Below are 16,055 nucleotides of genomic sequence, written 5' to 3'. Positions count from 1 at the left end.
ATTATAAATAAGGCTGCTATAAACATAACAAAAGAATACACATGATATGCACTCACTGATAAGTGGATATTAGCCTAGAAGCTCAGAATCCTTCTTAAAAGGGGGACCAAAATACCCATGGAAGGAGTTACAGAGACAAAGTTTAGAGCAGAGACTGAAGGAACGATCATCCAGAGACTGCCCCACTTGGGGATCCATCCCATAAACAACTACCAAACCCAGACACTATGGCAGATGCAACAAGAGCCTGCTGACAGGAGCCTGATTAGTTGTTTCCTGAGGGGCTTTGTCAGTGCCTGGCAAATACAAAAGTGGCTGCTCAAATCATCCATTGAATGAACACAAGGTCCCCAATGAAGGAGCCAGAGAAAGGACCCAAGGAACTGAAGGGGTTTGAAGCCTTATAGGAGGAACATCAATATGAACTAGCCAGTACCCCCAGAGCTCCTTGGAACAAAACCACCAGTCAAAGAAAACACATGGTGAAACTTGTGGCTCTAGCTGTATATGTAGCAGAGGATGGCCTAGTCGGTCATCAATGGGAGGAGAGGCCCTGGGTCCTGTGAAGGTTCTATGCCCCAGTATAGGGGAATGCCAGGACCTGGAATGAGAATGGGTGGGTTGGGGAGAGGGGAAGGGATAAGGGATTTTCAGAGGGGGAACTAGGAAAGGGGATAACATTTGAATTGTAAATTAGGAAAATATCTAATAAAGAAAAAAAACAAAACAAATTTTTAAAAAATGACTCATCTATTTAGCTTCTTAAATTCAGGTTATGTGAAATCTATTTGTATCAGGGTTTGGATGTCCTTAGATAAGCAGATGTTCATATCCAAATTCACTCCTTTCAACATTGCCTTTTATGTTAATTATATTTCTCATAGGTCTCTTATATTTTATTTATAGTATGTCTATATTAGATAAGACAGTGAACTAAAACCAGCCTAGAACTCATATAGATGCCTCAGGAGATTTTTTTTCCTCCCATCTTATGTATAGGGACCAAGAGGAATGCCAGGAGAGAGGGGAAGACTTGGGCCACAGGGTGCTCCTGTAAGTATAGATCATGTATTTATTGAGAACTATGTTTAACTTTTTTCAGTTATGTTTTACTGGATATGCTTTGTAAATGAGGGCAAAGCAAGGCATATATCTTATGTTGGGGATATTTTTATTTTGAATGAACATCAAGTTCAAAATACTAGCCAGCATGCCATGACATTCTGAAAGCTATGAAGAGAAGAGAATTCATAGAACATACTTTCCCTCAGGTTCAGCCACCATTATCCTTTTGGTCTGTTCAGCACTGAGCCTTTCCAAATACCTGAGACAGCCATTGTATGCTTAGCCTCTTCCTTTACTCTCCATGCTGCCTCAGCTCATTATTGAAGACAACCACAGCAAGCAAGGATTACCCCTCCTCCATTTAATGCCAACAGGCCACTGAGGAATCCAGAATAAATTGGAGAGTTCAGAGTCTGCTCTTCTTGTAACACATTTGACACCAGTGGACTTTGGGTCTTAGGTCAGTTTTCTTAGACAACAGCTTGCATGCTGTGAATTGTGTATGAGAAATTGAACCGGGGTGCAATCATAATTTATACCAATGAAAAAAATGAATAAAGGAAGCAGACTGTGGAAGGAAAAGCTGGATGGTATTCCAATTGTCACAGAGACCTCTGCAAACACCCAGTGAGTTATCTGCCTCTGTAAACATGACCAAGGCCAGGGCAGAAGAGGGGAAGGACTGATACAATTTTGAAGGAGAGCATCAATTGCAGCCATCAGCAGGTGTTATCCCACCGACTCAATGAACCCTGATGGGGATCTAGGGGAACCCCTCAGAATCAATTTGAACTTAATTCTTGTTTGTGCCCCATGTGTTATTTCATTTGTTTTGCAAAAGCTCTTGTCCTCAGAGTTATTCTGGTCAGTAAAAGGCCAAGATGCTCAAACTCTCATTGTATATGGGTTTACCTGACACAGCATGATACAGCTAAGTAAAGAGAATATTTTGATCTACTTTCTTTCTTAAATCTTGATTATTAATTGCTTTTTGTTTGTTTGGCTTTTACTGATACAAGTATAAATATGTTTATTGCTACTTGATCTGCTTTTTAGAAACTCATGCCTTTTTTGCCATTAGTTCAGTGGCTTTTGTTATCTGTCAGCCTTAATATTTTTCTTCAATATTTTCACTGGAAATTGGGAAACAAATGAATCATGAAAAAACCAAGTGAAAGACACAGTTCTCTATCTCTTTTTAAATTCTCCCCTTTTCTGGAAATTAGGGACAACGAGGTGCCCATGGTATGCCTGGAAAACCTGGACCAATGGTGAGTTCTGTTATTTTTCATAATAATTAATTACTTAATCTATTTTTCATTTGTATATTTTTATTACTCATTTATTTATTCATCCATTATTTTATTTGTTTTGTGTAGACATTTACAGAACACCTTCTGTGTTCTACACACTTGGCTTAAAATCATGATAAACACAGTTCTTATTTTTGAAAACTGGATATATTAATTAATATAAACATGTAATACTACTATTAATGCTGTTGTGTAGAGTGAATTTGAAATATAGGGACATAGAGGAGGATGTGCTTAAACCTATAATAGATGAAGGATATAAATAAAAGAATTAAATATGAATATCAGTAAAACCTTGAGTCATTAATATCTAAAAAGGCATGAGTGTAATTCCATCTATAGAATGAGTAAGTGAAAAAATATGAGGTAATACTAAGAGTAAAATTGAATCATCAGGCAGGTACTAGGTCACACAATTTCATCTACTATGTTAAGGAATGCTTAATGTCTTTCCTATCTCACATATTGAGAAACAATTCTGTAGCGTTAAGCACAGATATGCATGACCAGACAGCATCAGTTGTTGAAATTGTAGATGGATGAAGATAGTCAAGACAGAGTGTGAATACCATTAATTTAATTCCAGAAAGGAGCTGTAAAATTGTAAACTAAATCTATTATATTGGCAGTGAAGCCCCCTTATATATTAGTGAGCTAAGAAAGGCCAATTACTCATTGTTTTTCTGGTTTAAGGAGTTTGGTACATGATGATATTTAACTAAAATTAGTGTAAGTCTGTGTTCTGATTGCAACCATTTTATAGAGAACTTTTGAATCTATATTCATCAAGATACAGGTAGTTCTCTAATTTCATGAACTTATGATGTCATTCACTTTTTCCTTATATGTAGTCCTATCATATGTCTATCTTTCATCCTTCTTATTCCATAGGTATCTTAAGATCCTTTATGTCTTTGCATATCTGGGAAGTTAATGAGAAAAGGAGGATTTTCAGTGGATACAAATCTCTATTTATTGTGCCAAGGACTCTTAAATTATAACTCTATAAGCTAAACAAAACCAAATCTTTCTAGTAGCTGAGTGATATAGTTTTTTCTGATCTGTGAAGCAATTGGTTCATATATGGTTTTCTAAATTTGCATAATTTTTACTGGTACTTTAGTTCTCTAGTAGTGCTACCTTGGTTTTCAAAAATGTGTCATGTTCCATTTACAGTTAACATGGTTATTCATAAAATATACCGAATAGAATAGATTTGTGATTAAAAGGCCTGTGGATTTTTTTTTTTTGGAAAGAATAAAAGTTAATTCAAGCAGCTGCACAAGATAAATTGTGCAAATATTACAAAACCTCATTAAAGTGAAGTAGAAAGTACAGAGGGGGATTTAGATCACATGGGCTAATTTTAAAGTTTGGGATTTTTTTCTATATTCCCAAAGACAAATAGAAATACATTATTCAAACTTTTTGGCCCCAAGTATTTTTCTTCCTCCTATTTCCCATAAAAATGATATGAAATTTAGGAAAAAATGAGTATACTCTAAAAGAATTATATTCATCACAACTCATAGAATCCAAGTATGTTCCATGATTAGCTCTGGACCCCTAAAGTCATACCTTTTAAACTGTTTTACACTGATCCCAGAAGTTGTCTATGCTTTTCCAAACATTGAAAGTCATAAATAACACATGCTAGTGCCTTATCCAGATGGCTGTGAGCTGTCATGTGTATACTAGGAACTAAACTCAGATCTTCTACAAAAGCAGCAAGTGATTTTTTTTCCTGAAGCATCATCTCTTCAGACTTGGTAACTCAATTCTTATGGTTGATATCATTTGAGAACTACTTTGGGACAGTGTTGCATGATGTTTGGAATATAATCACATTGTTCTTTTTTATGTACAGATTGTTTTAATCTGTGGAAATACATTTTTTTCCTTCAAAGAATAGAAAAATAACATAATTGTATATTGATTAAAAAGATGTGATTACTTCAGAATCCTGAAGAATTAGGCTCTAATGCCAGTGAGGGAATGGATTTGACAGACAGATCAAAAACAAGCAGGATAGGAGTGAAAACTTTCTTCTTCCATGTCCCTTAAATAGGCTGCCAGCAGAAGATGTGATCGCATTTAAAGATGTATCTTGGCCACCTCAAAAGATCACAAATGATTTAATTAAAAAAAAATCTCTCACAGGTGTACCTAGCTGCTTGAGTTTTAGTTGATTCCAGATGTAATTCAGTTGACAACCAAGAATAGCCAACTCCTATCTGTACAACAGTATACCACTGAGCATCAGAATGAGTATAAACATATGGGACATGGGTAAGTTTTGAGTAGGAGAAGTCAAATGCACAGACAGAGTGCATGTCACATAATTCTCTATATACTTCCACTCTGGGAAATGCAATCTCTTTTTATTTTCATAAGAAGCTGGAGGCTGGTTTCCTGGAAAGGCAGAGTAGGAAAGATTACAAGGAGCACTGGGATGGTGATATAGTCCTCATTTTGTGTTGTGTCTTTGGAAGCATATGCCCGTGTCAAACATCTCAGACTATACACTTTAAGTTTGGGTAGTTTGATTAAGAAGCAAGAGACTAGAGTGTGTAACAGCAAAGGGGAACCATGTTTCTTGGGTGAAGAGAAAGTGCTACAATTTCTCATGCCTTTAAAATGTTATAGTCATTTAACAACTGAAGTTTTCTTTCTAACTGTGTTTTGTAAGTGAGAAATTTTGATTCTGGCAATTTCTGCAGTTACTAAAAGAAAAATCACTTATGTGTCATGATGTAAATACCTTGAATAAAGTAAATTTTCTTGAAAAAAAAGATGTGATTATTTTACAATTTTCCCCACACTTAGGGTCCTCTTGGGATACCTGGCTCTTCTGGTTTTCCAGGAAATCCTGGAATGAAGGTAAGTTTGTGACAGTACTTGATGAGTGAAGGACATTTCAGTAATTGAAGAGTGTGGGAGTTATTCTTAACAAGGAAAGAGCCCAGAGTAGTACGTCCTTAAGCAAGGGGGAAAAAAAAAAGAAGACATGGGGAAAAATGAAAGCTGTTGTATGATGTGCCATTAAAGGAAATTTACTTAAAGCTGTGTAATTGGACTCAAGACAGACTTTTGAAATGGCTGCAAGAAGACCATCTTTGAACTGAGCGAATACTCTGTTCTTGGATACAATGTGGAAAGTAATCAAAAGCAGACTGTTTTAAGCAATGGGAAGTTAAATTAGATCTTGCCAAAAAGGGTTGCTTTGTCATAATATGCTGGCCATTATTCTGCCCCTCCCTGCCCGAGCTTTTAAAGATGTGAGCAGGGAGGACACTTGGATTTCCATGTGGGAATGGATTAAAGTATTCAGTGGGAATTGTATTCTGTCACAATTTGTTCTTTCATGTTCTTTAGGAGAGAGTCAAAGGTACTATAGTAATGGGACATTAAGATTATACTAGCTAAATCACAAATTCAAAACACCAATTCTAAGTTGAGAGCCACTGGATTTAATTTCCCCTTACTGCAGTAGCAGTAAATTTCTTCATCTTGAAAAAAAATTTCTTTACAAGATTCAGCTTGAGAATTTCACTGCTTACATGGCCCACCAGGAACTTCTCTGTGCCTTAAGACAGAGGTGCTTACTGACAGGAGCCTGATATAGCTGTCTCTTGAGAGGCTCTGCCAGATCCTGACAAATACAGAGGTGGATGCTCACAGCCAACCATTGGACTGAACACTGGGTCCCCAATGGGGTCCCCAAGGGAGGTGTTAGAGAAAGGACTGAAGGAGCTGAAGGGGTTTGCAACCCCATAGGAAGAACAATAATATCAACCAACCAGATTCCCCAGAGCTCTCAGGGAATAAACCACCAACCAAGGAGTACACATGGGGTGACCCATGACTCCAGCCACAAATGTAGCAGAGGATGGCTTTGTTGAGCAATCAATGGGAGGAGAGGCTTTTGCCCCTATGAAGGCTTGATGCCCCAGTGTAGGGGAATGCCAGGGCAGAAAGGCAGAGAGTAAGTGGGTGGGGGAACACCCTCATAGAAGCAGGGAAATGAGAAGGAATAGGAGGTTTTGGGGAGGGGGAAACAGGAAAGGGGACAACATTTGAAATGCAAATAAAGAAAATATCCAATAAAAATTGAAAAGAAGCAAACAAAAAAGATTAAATGTGATTATTTGTATAAATCCTTAGTATAAAGGGGGCAGAATTCCAATCAATATACTGTAGGTTCATGCTTCTTGTTAGTAGCTGCACTCAGATTGAATTTGAATTTAGAAATTGAAAGAATCTGCCATTTTAACTATTCTTTGAATTGTGAGGATCATTTTGTCTAACTCTCCAGGTTGGAAGCTGTAAACTGAAGTCTTAAGTTATTTCAGCAACTGGTTCCTTCTTTCATCGAGAACCAATTTCCTTTAGGTCTCTGATCCCTCTGAAACCTATATTCCTCTTCTTCCTCCTTCTCCACCTCCTTTTCTCCCTCTTCTTCCTTCTCCTCTGTCTATTCATCTTTTTTCTATTCTTGTTTCTCTTACATAACACTTGTTATTCTTCTAACTCCACCTTCTCCCTTCCTCTTTTTTTTTTTCCTGATACTGTGGTTCAAACCTATGACCACCCACATTTAAGCAGGTATTGACTGTTATGTTACACCCAGCAATGAAGTTCAAATTTTATTAGATACATGTAGATACATAACCTTGGTAACCTCTCTCTCCATGCCCTAATTAAAATATGCAACATTCTTTAACACTTTTATTGAGACTTCACATGCTCAGACTGAGTGCTGGCTAGGAAAAGAAGAAAAAGATACTGAGCCTTGGTCTATGAATTATCAGAACGGGATTTGTCTTCCTTCTGCCTGTAGTTGGACATTAGTTCAACGTCTATAGTGACTTACACAACTAATTATTTGTGATACTGCCTTGTACCCTTGTGCATTTGGCTGTTGCATCCTTCTCAATAAAACTTATGTTGTAAGTTGTGTATATCTCAGAATTTACTTCACTGTCTTTACATTCTCAGTCTCTCACCATAAAATCCCTGGGTATTTGGTTATAGCAGTTTCTCTAAGATCACACCGTAGTATCTGGCTATCTATGTATCAACTTTCATATCCGGTTATTTGCATTTCAGTGAAGAATGGAAAGATGGAAGGAATTTAACATGTTTGTTACTATAGAGTAGCCTCTAAAAGCTTGCAATTTAAGTTTTCTTAGTTTTTCTGAGATTGGACACATATAGATTCATATTATGCAGGATGAAATAGAGGAGCTAAACTTGAATTCCAGAAAAATTTAGGAAATGCTTGTGGAACAAATTTGTCTCAAAAATTGCAAGAAGAGACTAATACTAAGTTTGCTTATATGGATGAAAGTTAAGTGAATATGGTACACTTGGCTTTGCTGTCTGGAGGAGCATCTTGGAGTGAGGTGAAGTTTACCACGGCCTTCCACTCCATTATTATTGCTGTCATTTTAACATCCTTTAGTTTCTAGAAGTGAAAGTGTTGTTTATTTGTTAAGACATTCACTTTTCACTTTTATATTGCCAGAAGTCACCAAGTTTATTAGCCACTTCAAAACCATGTGTTTTCTTTTTTTAGATATTTTCTTTACTTACATTTTAAATGTTATCCTCTTTCCTAGTTTCCCCTCAGAAAATCCCCTCTCCCCTCCCACTGCTCCCCAACTCACTCACTCCCATTCCCTGCCAGTGCCTGGTAAATACAGAAGTAGAGGCTCCCAGTCATCCATTGGACGGAGCACAAGGTCCCCATTGAAGGAGCTAGAGAAAGTACCCAGGGAGCTGAAGAGGTCTCAAGCCCCATAGGAGGAACATCAATATGAACTAACCAGTACCCCCAGAGCACCTTGTAACTATACCATCAATCATAGAAAACACATGGTGGAACTTGTGGCTCTAGCTGTTTATGTAGCAGAGGATGGCCTACTCAGTCATCAGTGGGAGGAGAGGCCCTTGGTCCTGTGAAGGCTTTATGCACCATGAGTTTTCTATTTTATTGAATAAACAAATAAAAATTTGAAGGTCAATAAGTGAGCTTTTAATAAGTCAAAATATTCTGCACTCTGAAAAATAATTATATATATATATATATGAAAAAAATGTTTTGTCTCTAAATGATAGTGTGAAATTTCACATGTATTTTTATGGTGAGTTTAATCCATTCGAGGAATTAGTGTGTCTGTAACAAATTTTAGCTATAAAATAGTATTGGAAATCTTCTGTTGCCTTCTGTGTTTCAATCCAGCTTTAATTGTGCAGTTTCTGATTGGACTTCAAATGTCCAGGTTTACCCTGAAAAGAAACAAGCGCTTAGTAGCTTCAGGCACTTAGACTGATAACGGCAAACTCCAAGATCACCTTTACACCACAATACCAGTGTTTTACCTAAGTTAACAATTTCTTTTCCATTCCTTTAGGGAGAAGCAGGTCCTACTGGAGCCCGAGGCCCTGAAGGTCCTCAGGGGCAGAGAGGTGAAACTGGGCCACCTGGTCCAGCTGGCTCTCATGGTCTTCCTGTAAGTGCCTGACATATCTAAGAGCTAGCCCAGAAAGATGCTTATTTATTACAGTATGAGAAAAATGTAGCTTATTTAATATAACCAATTCTGAGTTATTAACACTCAGGAAAAGAATACTTTACATGTCAATACAGCCTGCTTTTTCTATCTTATGGAAAGGTTACTCACAAAAGTACTGTTATAGTTATGTAGTCATATAAAAATTATATATATATATATATATATATATATATATATATATATATATATATGTTATCTTTGCAATTTTCCTGCCTATTTTTAGGTGATCTGAATACTATATGTGTCAGATGTAGCTTAATATTTCAAAATATGTTTCATGTGTGTTTTAGGGTGCAGTGGGGACTGATGGTACACCTGGCGCCAAAGGCCCCACAGTAAGTACCAGAACTTATGTCAGGTGATTTTCAAAGGGATGTAGTCCTTGGCTTTAGATTGCTAGTGAGGTCTATGCTCATCAGCTCATTTTGTCATCCTTGTCATTGGTAGGGCTCTGCAGGAACCTCTGGCCCTCCTGGCTTGACAGGGCCCCCTGGGTCTCCTGGCCCTCAAGGCAGTACTGGACCTCAGGGAATCCGAGGACAATCGGTAATATCTGTTAAATTATGGCTTAAATATTCTCAGATTTTAGTGTAATTACATCACTTTTACTACTTCCCCTTCCCCTTTCCTTCCTCCAAGTCCTCCTGTATACCCTTCTTGTTCTCCTTCAAATTTATGGTCTCCTTTTCTGTTAATATTGTTACATAAATATATATGTATGTGCATGCTGGGCTTGAGGACCATGCTTCTAATCCTAGGGGTTGGGAGGTGGGGACAGGCACACAGGTGCCCATTCACTTCCACACAAGTCCTCTTACTCCACATCCACATGCACAAAATTTATTGCATTTTATTTTAGTACTAAATCAGTCTAGACTCAGCAGCCTACTCACTGTACTTAATTAGAACAGGAGGAACTGGCTAAATTCCTCACTTCTTTTAACTCATGGTATTTTCTTTTAGGGTGATCCAGGAGTTCCAGGTTTCAAAGGAGAAGCTGGTCCAAAGGGAGAACCAGTAAGCCTTAATTATTTTAATGATAAAAATATAAATATTGTCTAGAGGAATATTGCTTAAAATTTTCATGTATTTAAAAATAACTCTGGGATAAAATAATTAACACTCTTTAAATTATTTCCTGACATCATTAGATGAGTTCCCTGACTTTCCCTTACTGAATGACTCTTTCTGAGACCTGCCCTTCTGTTTTAATAGGGGCCACATGGTATTCAGGGTCCCATTGGTCCACCTGGTGAAGAAGGCAAAAGAGGTCCTCGGGGTGATCCAGGCACAGTTGGTCCTCCAGGACCAATGGGAGAAAGGGTAAACGTGAACAATACGAATCCTGTTTGTCTCCTCTCCTGTACATATGTTTTGGGAAGTAGTATGACTGAAATTGCAAGTAGAAAGGAAAGGTGAAGAAAGAAAGAGATGACAGAGATGCCTTGCAGGGTGTAGTGTGTTTATCTCAATGTAAAAAGAGCCAAGGGTCTACTTAAGGTTCACTCACTGATTCAGCAAATATTGACTGCCTGATTACTGTAAGCCAGCTTGAGCTTTAACTGCTTGGGGTACATCAGGGGACAAGGAACTTGTGGTCCCGATCTTCATGTGGGTTGTGAACAGTAAACAGTGAAACACAGTTAGTGCCCTGTACAGTATTAACTAATTGGTGACAGTGGAGAGTGGGGATGGGTGGAGACCAGTGATAAATTCTAGATTAGTAGGAGACACGGGAGTATGAGAAGATAGCAGGTAGGTTCAGTCTGCAGGAGAAGAAGCCTGCTGGGAAACATGGCAGATAGAACAGTTTTCATCAGAGAGGGCAAGAGAGAATTTGACAGTTTTAAAGAGTAGGAAAGGGTGGGATAGGTGGGGTATAAGAAAATGGACATGAAGGGACAATGCTGATTTCATGTTTTTATATAGTCTTAGTGAAAGCCACAGTCTTCTACAAGATGGAAGAAGACATTGCTGGCACTTTGATCACAGTACACTGTGACTGTGCTTCTTGTCTCTCTATATTAGACGTTTATGTATTTATTTTAAAATTAAATTTAGAGGAATTCTTTTAAAAGATTTGGTTCACTACTCATGTTTGTCAAACTTTTAAGTAATTTTTCTAGTAAGATTATTTTCTTTGTTTACCTTTTGCTGTGTTAACTTGATCAGAGCTCTGAAAACCTGATAATACCAGAAATAAAACTTTTTACTAGGTATATGCCCCAGTGATAAACAACATCTCAAAACTGCATTTTGGTCCATTGTAGGGTGCTCCTGGCAATCGTGGTTTTCCAGGGTCTGATGGTTTACCTGGACCAAAGGTAAGATCACACCAAAGCTGACATTTCCAGATTGGGGATTTGTCCCTAGCCCATATATTTTTCTCCTTTCTTAGCACTAGGAAGTCCTGGAAGATAAATGATAATTTGAATAATATGAAATATCGCTTCCAGACTTTTCCATTTCACTCCTGAGAACAAAAAGTTGTCATGCTTTAGTTTAGATAAAATTTAAAATCTAAAATTTGTTCCTTATTGGAGTGAGGCTGAAATTTCAAATGTTTTCTTTCCTTAATGGTGAATATTCGTACAGAATACAGGTTAGAACAAAATATTTAGTGACATTGTTTTCAAATACATCTTTGGTATGTATTTGGAAAATAAGAACTTAACCTCTTTTTGCTTTGTTTCAATTTTGCCCTATCTGTCTTTTTTGGAGCAGGGTGCTCAGGGAGAGCGCGGTCCTGTAGGTTCTTCGGGGCCTAAAGGAGGTCAGGGAGATCCAGGACGTCCAGGAGAACCTGGGCTTCCAGGTGCTCGGGTAAGAAGCCTATAGTTATATGCTATGGTGACACCCAAGTACATCCACAGTTATAAATGTTTCATTTCCTATTTTTATATTTAGTTTGTTTTACAACATGAAACTTTGATTTAATAGTTATGAATGGATGCATTATTTTTAAAATGCCACTATGCTATTTTTGACATTTAAGTAAAATGTAGTAATTTGTAAAAGACATTTGTCAAAGGAGTATATACAAATAACTTTGCCACTTGTTATCGGAACTTAATCTATTTGTAAATTTTTATACTTTTAAATTTCATACTGAAAATAACATATTTGATCTTTGGTAAAGAAAATTCTTATTTAATTTAACAAAATGTTGTTTAAATTTTTATTCGAACTTTGAAATTGCCCGTCTGTTTAGTTGTTTCCAATAGACTATTGTTTTTTTTTTTTCTGTTTAATGTCTTTACTTCAATTGCTGTTCATCAACAGATTAACAGTTGATTTTCATTGTCAGGGTCTGACAGGAAATCCTGGTGTTCAAGGTCCTGAAGGAAAACTTGGGCCTTTGGTAAGAAATTTAAATAATTTTATCACTTTGAACATTTTCCCAAAGATGTGTAAGTCATATTTAGTTATCCTATGGATGGTGGTCATGATTACATGTTTTAAGTACCCACTAGTAAGAATTTCTTAGTATCATTGGATTTTCAAAATGAACAAAATGTAAGTTAAACTCTCTTGGTTGAATGTTTGAAATTGAGATTACTTCAGTGAAATGTTGAAGTAATGCATTTACATACTGTTAAAATATGTTTAATAATATTCTGTTTCCCTGATTGTGATCCACTTTTACATGTTTAGAAATAAATATGTTGTCAGCTTATGTATTTGAATCTTTTTTAAAAATATAGTTGTGAAATGGCAATTTTTAATGCTTAAGATTACAAAACAGAGTAAATAAAAGAAGGAAAGGCCTGCCCTTTAATATGAGAGGGCTAGTAGATGGTGACAATGAGACTTATGAATGGACCAAATTAGAACTTCTTTTCTAAATGCTCAAAGTACTTCAGGGCTTTGTAGGAAAATAACAGTTAGCTTTTCTCATTCACTAAGAGATAAACATAAGGAGATTAATATTTATTTAAGTGACTTCTATTGTTTGGAAAGACTGGCCTGGCCACAATGTGGGTAGAGTGGTGCTTAGAAATAGGTCACACTCAACTTTCTTGCCTGCTGTCAAACCTGCAGGGTGCTCCTGGGGAAGATGGTCGGCCAGGTCCTCCAGGCTCCATTGGGATCAGAGGACAGCCTGGAAGCATGGGCCTTCCAGGCCCGAAAGGTAGCAGTGTGAGTACAATGAACAATGTTTAACAGCCCGATGTAATCAGCTGTTGGAAACCAAAGTATATTTCTTGGATTAAATGAATTTAGAATACTGTTTATTTATTCTTTAGGGTGACCTTGGAAAACCAGGAGAAGCAGGAAATGCTGGTGTGCCTGGGCAAAGGGTAGGCATTCATTTTCTGGTATTGAATAAAAAGTTTATAAAACCATTCAAAAATCTGATGGCCTCACCTAAAATGTCCATGTGATCCTAGGGAGCTCCTGGCAAAGATGGAGAAGTTGGTCCTTCAGGCCCTGTAGGACCTCCGGTATGTGACTTTCTTTGATGATATTGTTCATTTGTATTTCTCATTGTTTCTCCAAAATTACTAGTTAAGTAATTACTGATTAATTACTAAGTTTTAGGGAAGTGGAATGAGGATAAAAGAGACTGAAGGTCAATATCAGTTTTATTTTATTTTATTTTATTTTACTTTATTTTTCTAAAGTACTGCACTCTCCTTTCTGTATAAAAAGACTGATCGAATTTTAAACTGTAAAGTGGTATGTAGTGACAAAGGCTGCCCTAACTTCTTTGTATACCATAGTTGAAGAACAATAGAACAATTAAGAAAAAGAGTGTTTGAAATATTTATAATGTATTTTTTAAATGTATAAATGCAGCTTATACTTACATTTTGATAATTTATCTTATAAAAATTATTTAAGTTGCCTGGTTTTGAAAAGGTAAAAAGAAATGATGTTCATCTTTTGATGTTACATTTTTATTCTCAGATTTTTAAAAACTGTTTATCAAAGCTATTTTCACATATTTAGCTTTTGTGGGATCAATTTAAGTAGCCTATCAAATGTTAACATTGCTTTCTTGAATCATTCTATTTTGAAATTATGAATGAATTATGATGAATAGAAATAAACATCAATATAAATACAACCTTTTAAATTGGATATAGGAAATAATACGCTTCCAATATTTCATCTACGGTTGGCTCTAGGCCTTTTATGTTTGAACTAAAACCACTGTCACCACCACCACCAACAAAAACATCATCAACAACAACATCAACAAGAAACCATGCTGTAATTTCTTCACTGGCTTTTTAAATGAAATTTTCTCATTTCAAGAAGTTCACTTAATGGCATTTGGTGATTTTTAATACTATTTTATTATCTGGCTAATATGTAAAGTGGGTGGTTGTAAAAAATGCAAAATGATGAGTATACCCATTTCATGGAAACAGGAAGCAGACATAAATGTCTGGTGGGATTCATGCTTTTCTTTCTTTTACTTAGGGCTTAGCTGGGGAAAGAGGAGAACAGGGACCTCCAGGCCCCACTGGTTTTCAGGTATGTGCTAATTTAAGTTTTCACTTATTTTATGAATTGCTTTTAAAAGTACCTTTTTTGTTGTTGTTTTTAATAATACAGGGAGTAGCCAGTTGACAATGCTCACACCTACACTTCTACCAGTTGGGAGACTGAGTTGAGGGTGGGAGGTTACTGTGAATATACAGCTAGTCCTGCTACCTATTAAATTCCAGGCAGGGCAAAATGTAGAGTCAGACCCTGTATCTATGAGGAGGTATGTATACATGCACATGATAGAATGTTAGAATGAGGCAAGGTTCTTTAATTTTCAAAACAAAAATTAGATAGTATAGATGGTTGTATTTAAACAAACATTATTGTTCAAAGATAAGGAATTGTCCTGTCTCTAAAAACCAAACCAAACCAAACCAAAACAAAACAAAACAAACCAAACCAAAACAAAACCACACAAAACAAAACACCAGTTCAAACACAAAGCTGGTAAGAAATTCACAATATGGGCTGGAGAGATGGCTCAGCTGTTAAGAGCACTGACTGCTCTTCCAGAGGTCCTGAGTTCAATTCCCAAGAACCATGTGGTAGCTCACAACCATCTGTAATGGGATCTGATGCCCCTTTCTGGTGTGTCTGAAGACAGCTATAGTGTAAGCATATACATTAATTAATTAGGCTCAATAAGGCTTATTAAACTTAAGTTTATCTGGTTTTACTGGTATATTCACTAAAACTTCTTGTTGAATAAATAAATGATCACAGAATACTTCCATATAGTATATATTATTTAAAGGCATAAAATTTAGTTTATGGAAACCTCAGGCCTTTTTTAATAATAATCTAGCATGTTCAAACATGTGCTAGAGCCATAACAGACTCTATGAACATGAAGAACCTATTATATTCTTATCTTAATTTTAAGTAATATAGATGAATAAGAATCTTGCTTTATAAATTGACAGTCTCCTGTGATTTATAATAGATTGCTTTCTTAAAATACTTGGACAATATTTTCCATAATTTTGATTAAAATGTCTATGCACTTTCTTCTTCATGGAAAAATAATGAAGTATAAGTATAAAGTATTTGGTATTGGTAGCTGATTTAAACTTCCAGTAAATCACTAGTTTTACTTGTCTCTATTGTTTTAGGGACTTCCTGGGCCTCCAGGGCCACCTGGAGAAGGTGGAAAGGCTGGTGATCAAGTAAGTTTTTAAATAATAATATCAGAAGTATAAATTGATGGACTACAACATCATCTTTTAAGAGTGAAGCTATATGCTTTTCTGTTAAGCAATTAAAGAACTCAGATATTAAGCAACTTTCTCAAAGTCACTCAGCTCATACCACCTGAACCTGACGCACATGCTTCCTATGTTCGCAACTCTTATTTCCTATATTCACCACTCACTTGCATGCTTCATGTGTTCACAACTCACACGGTTTCTGTGTTCATAACTCACGTGCTTCATATGTTAATACATCCCATGCTTCCTATGTTATGTATCTTATGCTATACAGTTTTACTCAATGATTCACAGTCTGGAATTGATATAAAAATTTTGCTGGCAGAGCTTTGCTCTTTTATCTTTGATGGATTAATATGTTTATTACCATTCCTTAAACATTTGCTCAACAT

At 36.4% G+C, this 16,055-nt stretch overlaps 1 protein-coding gene across 1 annotated transcript in view; it reads left to right on the top strand.

The window, feature by feature from the left end:
* Col5a2 (collagen type V alpha 2 chain) overlaps nucleotides 1-16,055 on the top strand; it is an 87,956-nt gene that overhangs the window by 46,455 nt on the left and 25,446 nt on the right. Inside the window, exons 16-31 of the mRNA XM_085832132.1 lie at nucleotides 1,000-1,053; nucleotides 2,292-2,336; nucleotides 5,205-5,258; nucleotides 8,795-8,893; nucleotides 9,247-9,291; nucleotides 9,404-9,502; nucleotides 9,920-9,973; nucleotides 10,172-10,279; nucleotides 11,227-11,280; nucleotides 11,681-11,779; nucleotides 12,264-12,317; nucleotides 12,998-13,096; nucleotides 13,204-13,257; nucleotides 13,348-13,401; nucleotides 14,387-14,440; nucleotides 15,568-15,621. Coding sequence (XP_085688258.1) covers nucleotides 1,000-1,053; nucleotides 2,292-2,336; nucleotides 5,205-5,258; nucleotides 8,795-8,893; nucleotides 9,247-9,291; nucleotides 9,404-9,502; nucleotides 9,920-9,973; nucleotides 10,172-10,279; nucleotides 11,227-11,280; nucleotides 11,681-11,779; nucleotides 12,264-12,317; nucleotides 12,998-13,096; nucleotides 13,204-13,257; nucleotides 13,348-13,401; nucleotides 14,387-14,440; nucleotides 15,568-15,621 — 1,080 coding nt within the window. The remainder of the gene's footprint in view (nucleotides 1-999; nucleotides 1,054-2,291; nucleotides 2,337-5,204; nucleotides 5,259-8,794; nucleotides 8,894-9,246; nucleotides 9,292-9,403; nucleotides 9,503-9,919; nucleotides 9,974-10,171; nucleotides 10,280-11,226; nucleotides 11,281-11,680; nucleotides 11,780-12,263; nucleotides 12,318-12,997; nucleotides 13,097-13,203; nucleotides 13,258-13,347; nucleotides 13,402-14,386; nucleotides 14,441-15,567; nucleotides 15,622-16,055) is intronic.

The sequence above is a fragment of the Mus caroli genome, unplaced genomic scaffold, assembly GCF_978045245.1.
Source record: "Mus caroli unplaced genomic scaffold, Mus_caroli_1 scaffold_1, whole genome shotgun sequence".
NCBI classification, from domain to species: domain Eukaryota; kingdom Metazoa; phylum Chordata; class Mammalia; order Rodentia; family Muridae; genus Mus; species Mus caroli.
The sequence above is the reverse complement of the archived record's forward strand: the minus strand, read 5'-3'. Positions and strand labels throughout refer to the sequence as shown.